This window comes from Fusarium mangiferae, assembly GCF_900044065.1.
Source record: "Fusarium mangiferae strain MRC7560 genome assembly, contig: FMAN_scaffold049, whole genome shotgun sequence".
In the NCBI taxonomy this organism is placed as follows: Eukaryota; Fungi; Ascomycota; class Sordariomycetes; order Hypocreales; family Nectriaceae; genus Fusarium; species Fusarium mangiferae.
This window is the reverse complement of record NW_024573969.1, coordinates 1,032-14,142: the sequence shown is the minus strand read 5'-3', so window position 1 is coordinate 14,142 and position 13,111 is coordinate 1,032. Positions and strand designations below refer to the sequence as shown.

Genomic DNA, 13,111 nt, shown 5'->3' with positions numbered 1-13,111 from the left:
TCACCTCGCCAATTCGAAATCCCGAACGCAGATAGTCCTCGACACGATGACCTTATTTTGCATCGCTAAGCTATCTGCGGAACAAGAGCCACGCAGACAGATATTAGACCCTCTCAACCGGTTTGACGCTATCCTYAACACAGGCTATCAAGCAGATACTCCAATGGTGCTCGAATACTGTCTCATGTCCCTTCACCGAGTTCTCGTTGCCTCCGACTTCATTGGTCGCAGTGTGCACCTAGCAAATTTCGTTGCTCAACTTGGACTACCTCAACTAATGCTGGGAATGAATGATTGCCATATCGATGTTTATTGGTCCCAGCGGTTATGGGATGGTCATCCACACCTTATTGCTTTGGATGCCACAAAACTGCAGGTCGGGTTGTCTATCAAACTGCCTCCTTTGCAGTTAGACGATGAGTCTTCTGATGATTGCATTACGGTCAAAGTTGATAACCCGAATACAGAGACCGTGGTTTTACTGGATGAGGATACGGGAAGACCGCCTAATGGAAARGAGGATTTAAAAGARATAGCTCATATGGCTTTGAGGTTAGAAGCAAGAAGACGACGGAAGTCAACAGAGAAGGAGTTGAAGAGATCAAACGGCTCTAGACGCCTTCGGGAGAAGTACAAACACGGCCAGCTAGTCCGCCGTTAGTCATGTTCTTATGTTTAGATGTAATGAAGAGTTTTCCTGGTCAAATCGCCTGCCAAACTCCTGGCGACTTAATTTAATTGCTCTTAAATCTAGCAGTGTGCCCCAATATGTGGTATATAACTCAGTACCTCTTGTGCAATACTGTCAAGCCTTGCCAAAGTAAAACTTAACTCTACTATGTTCTCCCAACTTCTCTGCGCATCTATCATGAAGTACGCGGGCCTCTCAGCCTTGCTACTCGTGGAGATTATTTTTCTTCTCATTATATTCTTTATTGTTCCTTGCACGACTGCGTATTTCTCATGGTTCATCCACCGACGAGTCGCAGTACTAGACATCCCTGAGATAGAGCAGACCCAAGCGACGTTTTTCATCACCATATTTCACGCTTTCTTCCTGACTCTTCTTGCATGGGGGACCATTCCATACTATAGCTACAAAGGCGCATTTTCTCGAAAGTCACACATTTGTGTCTCTTTTGGCTTCTGGCTGCTCTTTCTCGCTTATATCAGCACTTCGATATTCACGATACACGTAGTCGCATACTGGGAAAGCATCTTTGATATCAATAATATGGCCGCCATATCTAAACAATGCAAAGCTATGCTTTTTGTTGTCGCTATATCTCTCATTCTAGCTCTCGTGCTGGTCACGATCTTTATGAGGCTCGAGGATCATGAAGGCCTGTTCCCGCCTCTCATGGAACAAGTATTTGCAGATTTTCGATTTTCGGTACGCAGGGTGGGCCATTTCATCTATTCGAAGCCTGGTAAAAGGATTGATGCGTCGGCAGTGCAAGGAGTTGTTCATCAAGTCGGGAGTGAGAGGTCGGATCAAGCACCAGGGGAAATGGGGATAGATACTGAGAAGTAGAATATGGTATGTGGCGTCGAGAGCATCATACTCTCGCAGAAGAAGAAATTAAGCTAAAAATATATGGAGTGATGATAAAACAAAAAGGATTATAAATGTGTGTCAAGGCCCATCTCGGTAGCACTAAGAAGTGGCCGTTCGTTTCCGTCATGAGCCTTTGACCTAAGTTTTCTATACCAGCCTAGATTTCCACATGCTACATCGATGACCCTGTCTACAACAGGTCAGTTATGGGAAGTCCTTGCAATATGCTACTCTTACCTCCTTTTTCTTGCGAAATGAAATTCTCATCACATTTCGCAACCTTCAACAACTGGGCAAGCATCAGTCGTTCAAGTTTATCGACTGCCAGCTCCGTAAGCCACAGGCATTGTACTCTAGTTTCTAGAAGCGCACACAGAGCAGACAAAAACTCTAACTCCGATCAGCCCTTGCACAGAGGAACAGGCATAAAACTTACCGGATCGCTTCGTGTAAGAACCAGTGGACATCTGCCTAAAGTCTGGGCTGTCTGGGTGACCCAACTGAGCGAGAAACCCAAGCTGCATCTCGTAAAAGGCATTCATCTCTTCGTGGTCTTCCAAGTTCAGCTTGTGCTGTTTGCCAAGACATACGTTCGAATATCCCACTTCGTGGAGCTTGTCGCATTTGTAACAGTGGTATAGCGTCGGCGTTATACCATGACTCGCTTTGCTGTGGTCTTCGAATCCCGATTGTTTTCTGAAAACTCTCTGGCAGTGTTGGCAGCCAAATATTGGTTCTTTTATGGCACTTTTCAGCACCACTTTGTCTCTCCCAGGAATTTCTTTGCTAATATCCTGTGCACTATAGCCTAGTAAGTGCAGGTTATACATAACTCGCACTTCGTGTCCACACCAACTCGTGTCGACTGGAAGACGGCCGTGTTCAGATATGTAATGGCGTCTGAAATTCAAGTCCCCATAAAGCGTTTTTTGACATTGTATTCCACCTTCTCTCACTGCACATTTGCGTTTGCAATCGTGTTGTTGAACTTTATGAACTTTACGGCCACAAGGCGAACAGAACGTTAACTCAAAGAGCCAATGATGCCTGAGATAGTAAGAAGAGTACCTATAAGACGAATGATGTAGTCACCTGTGGAGTGTTGCAGTACTATTTCCCAATTCCATTCTCATATGCCAAGCATATTTATCGTGGTCGAGCCGGCCGTATGCAGCAAACCTCTCCAGACCCTGGTAGCAACCAGAGAAGGAGTTGCTGTCAAGGGTCCTATGCCTAATAGGCTCATAGTTGTTCCTTCTGAACCAGAGCTCGACATCTTTTCCCCATTCTTTCTGATATCCAATGGCCTCGATTGTCTCAGTTGAAGATTCAGGCACGGTTTCGATGTCCATGGTTGTAAAATCTAGGACAACATGTTTTGATTTTTTTCTTTGTTGAGTTAGTAAAAGTGACAGGAACACGAAGATCCGTACTTACGCGCAAATCTCATCAACGTGTTCCTCGTCCGTCGGTAATTCAAACATTCGTGCTTCCCCATTGTGGACCGAAAATGCGAAATGAGGCCAGTCTTCCATCACTGGTGATGCTGATTTTAATTCAGTAGTAGGTTGGGTCTGTCAGAGTCGAACAGCACAGCGAGGATGAACATATTTATTACTGGCTAGCTGATTGCCCCTGCAGTACAAAGCGTCCATGGCTGCTAACAGGGCTGGAACATGGCGGCGCATGGACTTTAGCTGAGCCCAGGGTGCGCAATCGAAGGGGGCGTGTCGGGACTCGGGGTGAGTACTACACGATTCGGACTAGCACTTGCTCCCCTGATCTGACAAGATTGGCTCTTAATGGGGCCTGAGGAGAATTTGCAATTGGCCAGTTTGCGGATAAAGATATGTAAGACTCATGCATAGATGGAATATGAAATATGTACAGTACATCATCCTACATGCTTGTCGCTGACGTCATGGTTGGCTTATCGATAAGAACCGGCCATCACATACTCTCACTCCCCGCATTTGAAATCCCGCAAGACATGTTGTCAAGATCCTTTCGTTATTCCATTCCGTGCAAAGATATTGATATCATTTGGCACTTTTGAGAGATGCCCAGGACCCCGTTTCGTCAACAGCACCTTCCCTGCCTGCACAAAGGTCACATCTGTACAGCTGGCGTCGCAATCAAACACGGTGATTGACCCGGCGGGGTACTCGTGGAATTTCTTAGGGGTTTCACTATGAAACGTCTCGTTGGTGAAGTTGGTCCAAAGTCGTTCCTAGCATAGGTAAGCCTCACATATGCACACGGACCGCGTCCACAAACCAGATCGTCTGCCGTGGTTCCGGCCATCGTTTATCACATAATCTTGTATGATTTGACTTCCTAAACAGGGGCAAGATATGACTTTAAATATCCAGAGGTCGCTGCCCAACTGAGGGCCTAATGAAGTGACGAAAAAGACAGTCGCATGGGCCAGTGGGATGGTTGATGCTGGGAGTGACGTGTTGACCTAGCTGGCAATGATGAAGAAAACTAAAATAGAAAAGGCCTGAAAGCTCCCGTGCCAATCAAACAAGACCATCTCCACTCTCGCCCACGTGATTAGCCCCTCTGTTGACAAGTTCGATGGCATCAGTGCGTGTTACTGCTACGTCAATCACAATAACGTGTCCAGCATACACAGTGGCCTTTACGCAAGATGTTCTTATCTCGCGACCTCTTTCCCAAATCGTGGTGGCCTGGATTGAGCGGTATACATCGTCACCTAATAGAGGCGCAACTTGATGCTCAAGCGCCGATATTTCTGCTCTGTCTGTCCGGTATTAGCACACGTTTTCAATTTTGTGGGTCAGCTCACCTCCATAAACCTCAGGCTGGTACCCAAAAAGAGTTGAAAGCATGACCTCGCTGAAGTTCGCAGTCAACCGAATGCCACAATCATATTTTGTTGTGTCTAGTGGTATATAGACCGTAGCCACTCGGTTCATGGCAAGTGCAGTTAGTCTTCGGAATTTATTTCCATGCGGTACAGTTTCTGCATAAGCAACAGAATTATTCCATTCCACATGATGGTTCCCCATCAAAGACGATATGTATTCACCAGCCTGTTGATTGAATTCTAGACACCTTAGCTCTGTTGGGATTGTAATCTCGAACAAACATACCATATATCAGAACTAGATTGACAGACAATTGAATGCTTTGTAAAATTGGAAGACTGGTGTATATTATCGACTTGATCCGATGACCAATTTCTTTAGCCTGATGAATAACCTCTTGAAGATCTTCTTTATCCATCCGCTTGATCTTTGTTGTAGAAAGACATAAGCCCAATGTGACTATCGTAGGGAGATCCAGCTCTTGTAAAGAGGCTAAATTCCTGTCAACGCCATCACCAGCCAACCCTGAGAACAGATTTTTGATTCGAGTCAGTGAACTGTGCTGAAATCCTGTGAAGTCCGGCTTCTCGACGGCCAATGCCTCGCTCAAGGCTTCTGTTGCATTGGCTCGCCTGAGAAACCCGCGGCAGGAAGCGATCATGCGATCCCTTTCCTGCTTCGGTAGCCCCTGGGTGTTCAAGGTTGTAATTTCATCGAAGGTATCCATGGCATTGGATATTGAGGAGAGTGGGTACTGACTAAATGTGTTTAGAGGTGTGGATATCAGACAGAATATGTTTTCAGGCGTCAAGGATTCGGAATTTTGAACAGGATCCTCGCCAGCTTTTATCTAGCGTCACATACTTGTCCAGACTCCACCTGGCCTAGCAAGCCTGTTCAGACTCCACCACACCAAACATACTTGTTCAAACTCCACCACACCAAACATACTTGTTCAGACTCCACCACATCAAACATAATTGTTCAGACCCCACTGATGGCCATTCAGTTTGTTTCGACAAACCTTCAACACCCAGGATAGAATATGTTGGCAATCGAGAAGCGGTGCTGGCCAGAACTCTCCAGAGATGCGATTTAGCCCATTATGCAGCCCCCGATGATCCCAGAGCCCAGCTTGTACAAACCAATGGTTTGTTGTCGACCGAGTTCTCAAGATAGAGTCGGTGATTATTTAAACCTCGTAGAGAGTTCGTAGATGAGTCCCCAAGCAATTTGAACTAAATTCTACCTCTACGATGTCCAATAGCCAAGATTCCGAAGAGAGCATTGATGTTTCTAGTCAATGTGTGCAACAAACGACAAGCGAATCTCAAACCAATGGACACGCTGTGGACGCGCCAAATACCGGCACAAGCGAACAACATTCTGATAATACAGAGAGCGGTTTGTAATTTTACGAATTTCTTTTAGCACGCAAAGCAACTAACAAGAGCAGTGACACCTATTAATCAAATTGTGCCGCAGACCACGGAAGAATACAGGCTAGAATAATGTCTGTGGAGTTACGGCTTCTGGATTGGGTTTAGAGTTGAGCCGCATGTGATAAGATAAGATAGTGATGATAACCGAGATAAGACACGTCTCTTTCTCCACTTAGTCAGGCTGCAATTAACTTCGATCATGAACATTTGTTGCTATTCCCAAACTTGTTTTACATTGAATGTCTAAAACGTCCCTAGAACGGAAATCGGAGTGTGATATGGGAAGATATTCAAAGCATGAGATTACCGAGAAAACCCAGGCTCTCGTCGCGGCTGCTGGGAGCCAGACACCGTACCCGCCGAGCAAGAATGCCCAAGGGCAATCTCCCTCAGCCAATATCCACGAACCAGTCTACGAGGTTTTCCCGGCCTGCCCAGAACTCATGAGACTAAAGGAAGAGACAAAACAAACTGAGGTATTACATGATGCTTTCCTACTTCTAAATCACTAACCAACGAGACATCTGGCCTCAAGACATTCTTCGGATCCCAGGCAATGCTGAAAATCAGCCAATATACCCTTCGGCATAAAACGGGATATATCAAGATCGAGGATGGCCAAGTAGGCTACATTTACCCCATCCGAGCGTCTCAGGTGCACATTCGTACAGCTCCGCGTGAACCGGATCAACTTGTCCAGTGGAGGGTTGGATATCGTTATTGTCTGGAAGGGAGTCTTCTATTTAAGCCAGCGCAGGACCAGAGCGATTATGTCATGTTCTTATTCGAGAAGACAGATTAGATTTCATAGACATCAGAAACTGGAATGCTCGGATTGGCCGTTTGTACTAATATACCTGGCCAGGAATGCATATGACCACTCATCATCGAGTTCCAAACCAACATCTTGACTTGGAAGCGTTTCCGTATCCGCATATGAATTTTGCATCAATTGGGATATTGTCAGGCCACCGGCCTCTCCATCTTCATCAGAGTGCGACATAGGCCCTATTGCCAAGGTTGGGGACTGCCTACGTGCCTCAGCCTGCTTAACTGCCTCTGAGAGTTTGTTTGGCTCTGCTTGATCAAAGAGGCGTATCCCGAGAGACTCCCCGATCTGACCGAGGCTGCATAAAAGTTAGTCATTTCAGACCGTAGCTGAGAGATTAGCACAAACCTTTTATTTGGTCGCCATAGCTGTAGCAGGAGCGCAATAGAAAGAGGCTTGTACGCCTGGATCTCATTTGTTGCATTCCAAGCCTCAACAGCTGATTCGATATGGATGATATCGTGGTTTGTGAGCCGACTTAGGTCGGAAAAAGAAGGGGCTTCATTGTTAGGAAATAGGCAAGTCGTGGGGGGTTTTGACTTACAGAAGTGAAGCGGCAACTCAAAGGCGCGGTGCCCAAGCTTTTCATGTAGGCTGTCTATCAATGTCATCAATTTGCGCGCTCCTTTCATAACATTCGATATGAATTTAGAGTTCTCTTTGTATGTGGTTCCCTGTTGAGGCTTAAGAAACCTTTTCAACTCCAGGGATACCTCGAGCTCATCCACGTTGTTCATCTTGTCGAAATGGCAAGCGACTATGAAAAGAAATGAAACAAATGCCACAAGACTTGATGAGCCAGAGAATTTTCGCATAGACTTTGTCACTCGCGCTCGAAGGGCCGATATTGAATAGCCACTGGGATCGCAGCCGCAATTTTTAATGTTCAAGAGGAGCGAAAGAATCCCTTGTTCATCATTGATTCCAATGAGCTCACGAGCTGTTTGCCATTCCTGTTCGGTTCTTGGTATCCTTCTCAAAAGCCGCTTGCCCACGTCGGAGACTTTAGGGGCACCTTTTGGCCTCGGCACACGCGGTCTATAGAACTCGAACTGAATCGTTGGGCCTGTGCCGAAGCATGGAAATTAGCCAATAGCCCCATAAGTGAAGGCTAGGACAAACCATTAGAGACACTCGCTTTACGCGTCATCATTGTCGGAGAGAGCACAAGGAAGGAGGGATTGATGGGTGAAGGAGGGAATTAGCTCAGGGCGGCAGGCAGCCTCGTTATACCTATCTTGGGTGATGATATATATCATCACCTAAGATAGGTATCATGCATGCCAGGGGTCTACTAGTGCTCTTTCGCTTGCCCCTCCATCAGCGCTAATCTTTGACCCACTAATGGGCATCTACATCAGTCTATCCCGTATTGGGATGATGATATATATCATCACCCAAGATAGGTATTGTGCATCCCAGGGGTCTACGAATGTGCTTTCGCTTGCCCCTCCCCCTACATCAATTGGAGTGCGCTGATCTATGCCCCACTTATGGGGCACCTACATCAGTCTATTCCGTATTGGGATGATGATATATATCATCACCCAAGATAAGTATCGTGCTTTAGTACAGCCGCCTGCTGCCCATTTCCTGCCGCGTTGTCTCAGACATTACATACTATCACATATTGGGGTAATGATATATATCATAACCCAATATAGGTTTAGGGCTGAAACGGTAGCACTCCAATTCGTCTCCGTTCACACCACTGTCCACAACACATCCCCAACATCAGACATGGGACGGGGTATTCCAGATAAAGCAATATGCTTTCCCAAGATCTTATAAGGCAATGTGCAACCCACAAGGCAACTACTTGCAGGCCTCATCGACACGGTTCGCCAGCAAGCAACAATTTCGATCAACCTCATCTCATGCATTTTTCTTCACCCGAACCTTTTGCCGAACCTTTTGCCCGCGGTGCATATGATACCACGGGCTGCCCAAAGCCACCACCAAGACCCAGACCGAGCTAGTTTGCCAAACACTCAAGATGACAACTGACAGCCTCACGGTCTCGCGAAATGCTGTTATCGCACTTTCCATTATTATTCCCCTCATCTTCATCATTCTTCTCATCATCATTTTCTGGCTCTGGTTTACCCTGAGACGTTTGCAAAGCCACGAATCAGATGAATTTCCTCTAAGATCATCGCACAGCACTACAAGCATGCCACCTGTTTACAGCACTACAAGCGTGCCACCCGGCTTCTATCCTTGCTTCGCTGTGGTTGGGAAGAAAGACTCGACCAAACTTTTTTTAGAGGCTAGAGATTACAAAAACCCCACTGGCAGCTATGACCGCGCATTTGGCCACTTTCGCATTGTGTGCAACCCATCTATAAATGACACGGGGGTCGATGGCGTTGTTATGCTCGATGACGCAAGCCTATCCGACAAGGTTGAGTGGGCGTATACTAGAAAGGAGGTAGTCTTCGTGGGTCCTGACCCTGTCATGCCCCCGTGCCTCCGCAGAAACTGCACGTTGGGTCTTGTCGATCCCTTCCCAGAACTCCTCCAGAAGACTTCGAGCAGATTTCACATTTAATCATACTATATAAGACTAGCTGAGAGCAGACAAATATTACACTTCCTACGTAAATACTAGAACTATCTTTGCAACTGTTGAAATGAACTACCTAGACCCCAAAGACAAACCTACACGGAAGAGACGTTCAAATACGGATCTGAGAGCCGAGATATGGAAGATCCCCAGGATTGAAGCTGAGAGTCACGAGCTACTTCCAAGGGAAAACATGACGACTCATATCCAACATCCAAGTAACGCAACTACGATTGGTGCTGGGCCGTGGATGACCCCATTGGAAAAGTTCCCGTGCATCATCGGGGTTCAATACCCATCGTTTTGCAAAGACAGGTCTTTCAAGACGCTTGGGATACTCCAGTAAGCAGTGCTGATGATACCTGACATCAGTAAACTCACTGACATATCTAAGTATTCACCTGAGACGTTGCCATTCGTATACAAACTGGTGCAAAGACTGCCTGAAATCGTTCAACCAAGCCCTAGATCAAGAAGATCTAGCTATAGCAAAAGCCACTCACAAGAAAGAGTGCCCAAAAACTCCCACACAAGAAAACATAAACAAGCGTTTAAAGCAATTCATTATGGAAGATTGGCGGTGGGAGGCTTTCAAACGGAGAGCTTGGGAGCAGGTTCCAACTCGTTATCCTGAAGAGCCTATAGTGAATAGAAGGTATAGAAAGATGCACGAAATGCTCACCGCTCCAAACGAAGGCCGACTTCCTGGAATTCATGAAACCTTCAGTGCCAGCAGCCCTAACAGTCACCAAATTATATTGGCCGGGTCTGAACGCCACTGGGGAGTCCTGGATGACCGGAATGCGCACCGGGGGTCTACTCTAAATCAAGGCCAACTTCCTGGAATTCATGAAATCTTCAGTATTGAGAGCCCTAACAGTCACTAAATTGCACTGGTCGGGTCCGAATGCCACAGGGGAATTACACGGTGATTGGTAGATTTGAGATATCAGATTGAAGGGTGTTAATGATATGGGGCGAGCTACTATAGATCGTTATGGTAGAAATGAATATATATACCTCACTTCTTCCCAGAAGCATTCTGACTGATACCACGACCTCAGCAACACCTTTAGCCACTAAAATGTCCCGCAACCTTCGTCCAGTCCAAAAACACCGTAACACGTACATCTTCCATAAGAATGACATTTGGGAACGGCTAGCAAACGACAAACGCCAACTTCTTGAAAGGTTCCAAGGCGAGTACTCTCACCCGCCAACGCAAGAGCAGTTGGTGGCTTATCGCCAAGCCAGAAAACTTTTTAAAAAGTTCAAAAGTGAGACTGAATTTAATTCGGGTTAAGCAATGATCTAATATCCAGCAGAAATCGTAGGACACTCTCACCCCCTAACGGAGGAACAGTGGACGGCTTATTGCCAATCCACGGGGTACATTGGAAGCGAGGAAGAGTTCCTTTGCTATACGGACCACGGCGAGGCAACTCAATTGACGGAAATGTTTACCCTGAGATCACAAAAGGGTAAGGAGACAGTAGACAAGGGTAATACCCCGGTGGTAAAGACCGGCTTTTGGTATGTCCAGCGGTGGCTTCAGGAAGGAGGGAGGGATGCGTGCCGTTCAGGAAATTGACGAGTCATATTGACATGGCTGTCAACTCGGGGATAGCAGGGACGGGCAGGTTTTGGTACGAAAATAGGGCGAGGTTCAATATAGAATCGGGGACTGGTGTGTCTTCTGAGGGAGAGAAGACGAAGGTCAAGAAAGAAAAATAAGGGGGCGATGGCCTATACTTGTGACAGACACTCTATTGACCTGCCAACCAATGAGAAAGATAGTTTCTATTTGTAGCTGCTGTAGCACACAACCATGCTGTCGTTGGAGAGGACAAGGCCTGCAGTTGAGACAACAGTACTGAATCGAGGCGTGCGATTACACGCCCCTCCTGTACACCATCGATGTACATCCCTGCTCTGACCCTAGGGTTGGTATCCCTGCAGATAGCCTTCGGGTCCGTCTAGCCCTTTCTGTCGGCTTACACGAAACAGAGGGCGAGAGGGGACGTGCTCTTGGTATTATCGTTGGGACTACGAGAAGCCGCAAGAAAACTGCCCACTCGGATGATGGCCCCGATTTAGATGGTTTCACAGGTTATGTCATAGCATTATGCAATCTAGAAGGCTGGCACTGTAAAAGTGGTCTTCTCATGTACTTTACTCATCGCGCCCGCTGTTTCCTCCTCCATCTGCTTTGGCTGCCTTAATTTGCCTTATCGAGAATGGAGTTCTTTACAGTCCCTTGGTCGAGCCTTGATTTCATTCGAGAGCTTTGGCCCGCTATCACAGTTCGGCATAAAACAAAGCCGTGTAAAAGATTTCTCGCCGAGTTTGGCATAGCATCTGTCGATGGTTTTGATGCTAAAGGAGGTAGCAAAAGCGACAACAAAAGCGACAACAAGTTTGATACCACAGGCTTTCTCCACGATACTTCGGTGGCCTATTACGAAAAGTATGATGGCTTCACTGACATAGTATTTAAACCACTTTTCAAGGAAGCATCATTTGGACATTGGGTCCAAATGGAAGTCAAAATTACTGAGTCGGAGACTGGGGACTCAGAGGATACAAAATATTATCCTGTTGGCGAAGTTTGGATTGGCCATGGGTATGAGGCATACCCCCTACAACGCATTGCGAAAATTAAAAAGATCACAGAAAAAAAAAAAAGCCCAAGAACCCATATCAACTATCCAACCATTTCTCAAGTCCAAGCGAGTCCGCTCCCTCGTACAACTCATCAATTTCAGTTACGGACTTGAATCCAGGCTCTAGCCAAACGACGAAACCCATGTTGACAAATACAAACCCGCTCAAAAGGGCCCGGTCTAGTTTCGATATGGACTCAGCTCCCTCTCACCTAAATACAAACCCGCTCAAAAGGGTCAGGTGTGATGTCGGTATGGCCTCAGCTCCTGGCGTACCTCACCCTCAGAAATGGCATAACTCATCGAGTTCAATTACGGGTCTGAATGTCAACTCTTGTCAAATTATCACAAAGCCACTTGAAGTGTATGACTTCGATATAGCCTTAGCTCCCGCTCTACCTTACACTCAGAAGTGGGAAAAGGGACAACGTTATAGCGTGGTAATTAATACTGTCTTTGAGGAATTAGGTAAGGCTTTGTTCTATTTGCAAATCAATCGATACTTACGTGCCATGTAGAAAGAAAGGGGGTTGTCCTCAGGAAGGCTTGCCACTCTCTGCCTATAGATATATTCCGCCACCGAGGGGAGTACACTTGGGTTCCGCCAAACGAAATATTTTGGTATGTTCCGGAAAGTGAGTACGAAATAGCGAGGAGGGCTGGCTGTACCTTGGCATTTGCAGGGAACTTCCTGTCACTTCGGCGTTCGCTCTTGATGCACCAAAGCCCGACCAGCTGCACAAACGAAGCTCGGTGTGTCACATCCATGATCAGATATACAGGCACCCCTGAAATCTTGGGATACAACAAGGGGTTAGATTATGATATGTGGGTGGCTTTTGACAGTATTGATTACGATGAGGATGCAGACCTAGGAGGCTTTCCCACCAAGATCACCGACCAATATGGGTACGCTACGGTGATTCCGGCAAGCAGCCCCTGCCGCCCTGCATTAGCCCTTACTAGTATGTAGACGTATTTAAAGTCCGAGAAGGACGCTTCAAGAACAGACAGACACTTCCCATTATTCTACGATTGCATTGTCCTCTTGGATGACCGCCGACAATGGCAGCCTCTTTGCCTGCTTTACCCTCACCCAAAAGCTGGTCACACCTTCAAGAATACACTGTTGTCTCGAATGAAGTTTTCCGGGAGCTACGCAAGTCTATGCGCTTAATACGCCAGCAAGTGCTAACAAAAGGAACAGAAAACCAGACTA

The 13,111-nt window shown here is 46.5% G+C and overlaps 5 protein-coding genes across 5 annotated transcripts; 2 read left to right on the top strand and 3 right to left on the bottom strand.

Annotated features, from left to right (window-relative positions):
- Nucleotides 1-3,554: 3,554 nt before the first annotated feature.
- On the bottom strand, nt 3,555-3,862 carry FMAN_15530 (uncharacterized protein; the record flags this gene model as incomplete). Its single annotated transcript, XM_041826342.1, has 2 exons — nt 3,555-3,788; nt 3,836-3,862. The coding sequence occupies 2 exons, from the start codon at nt 3,860-3,862 to the stop codon at nt 3,555-3,557; spliced, it is 261 nt and encodes an 86-aa protein (XP_041691631.1).
- Nucleotides 3,863-4,080: 218 nt separating this feature from the next.
- FMAN_15529 (uncharacterized protein) lies at nt 4,081-5,119 on the bottom strand (the record flags this gene model as incomplete). Its single annotated transcript, XM_041826341.1, has 3 exons — nt 4,081-4,325; nt 4,371-4,631; nt 4,678-5,119. 3 exons carry the CDS (start codon nt 5,117-5,119, stop codon nt 4,081-4,083), a joined length of 948 nt encoding a protein of 315 aa, XP_041691630.1.
- Nucleotides 5,120-5,648: 529 nt separating this feature from the next.
- FMAN_15528 (uncharacterized protein) lies at nt 5,649-6,346 on the top strand (the record flags this gene model as incomplete). Its single annotated transcript, XM_041826340.1, has 2 exons — nt 5,649-5,796; nt 6,093-6,346. 2 exons carry the CDS (start codon nt 5,649-5,651, stop codon nt 6,344-6,346), a joined length of 402 nt encoding a protein of 133 aa, XP_041691629.1.
- A 302-nt stretch (nt 6,347-6,648) lies between these two features.
- On the bottom strand, nt 6,649-7,400 carry FMAN_15527 (uncharacterized protein; the record flags this gene model as incomplete). The annotated part of the gene is made up of 3 exons (XM_041826339.1): nt 6,649-6,961; nt 7,012-7,162; nt 7,208-7,400. 3 exons carry the CDS (start codon nt 7,398-7,400, stop codon nt 6,649-6,651), a joined length of 657 nt encoding a protein of 218 aa, XP_041691628.1.
- A 1,259-nt stretch (nt 7,401-8,659) lies between these two features.
- Nucleotides 8,660-10,116, top strand: FMAN_15526 (uncharacterized protein; the record flags this gene model as incomplete). Its single annotated transcript, XM_041826338.1, has 3 exons — nt 8,660-9,197; nt 9,310-9,571; nt 9,624-10,116. 3 exons carry the CDS (start codon nt 8,660-8,662, stop codon nt 10,114-10,116), a joined length of 1,293 nt encoding a protein of 430 aa, XP_041691627.1.
- Between the last annotated feature and the right edge of the window lie 2,995 nt (nt 10,117-13,111).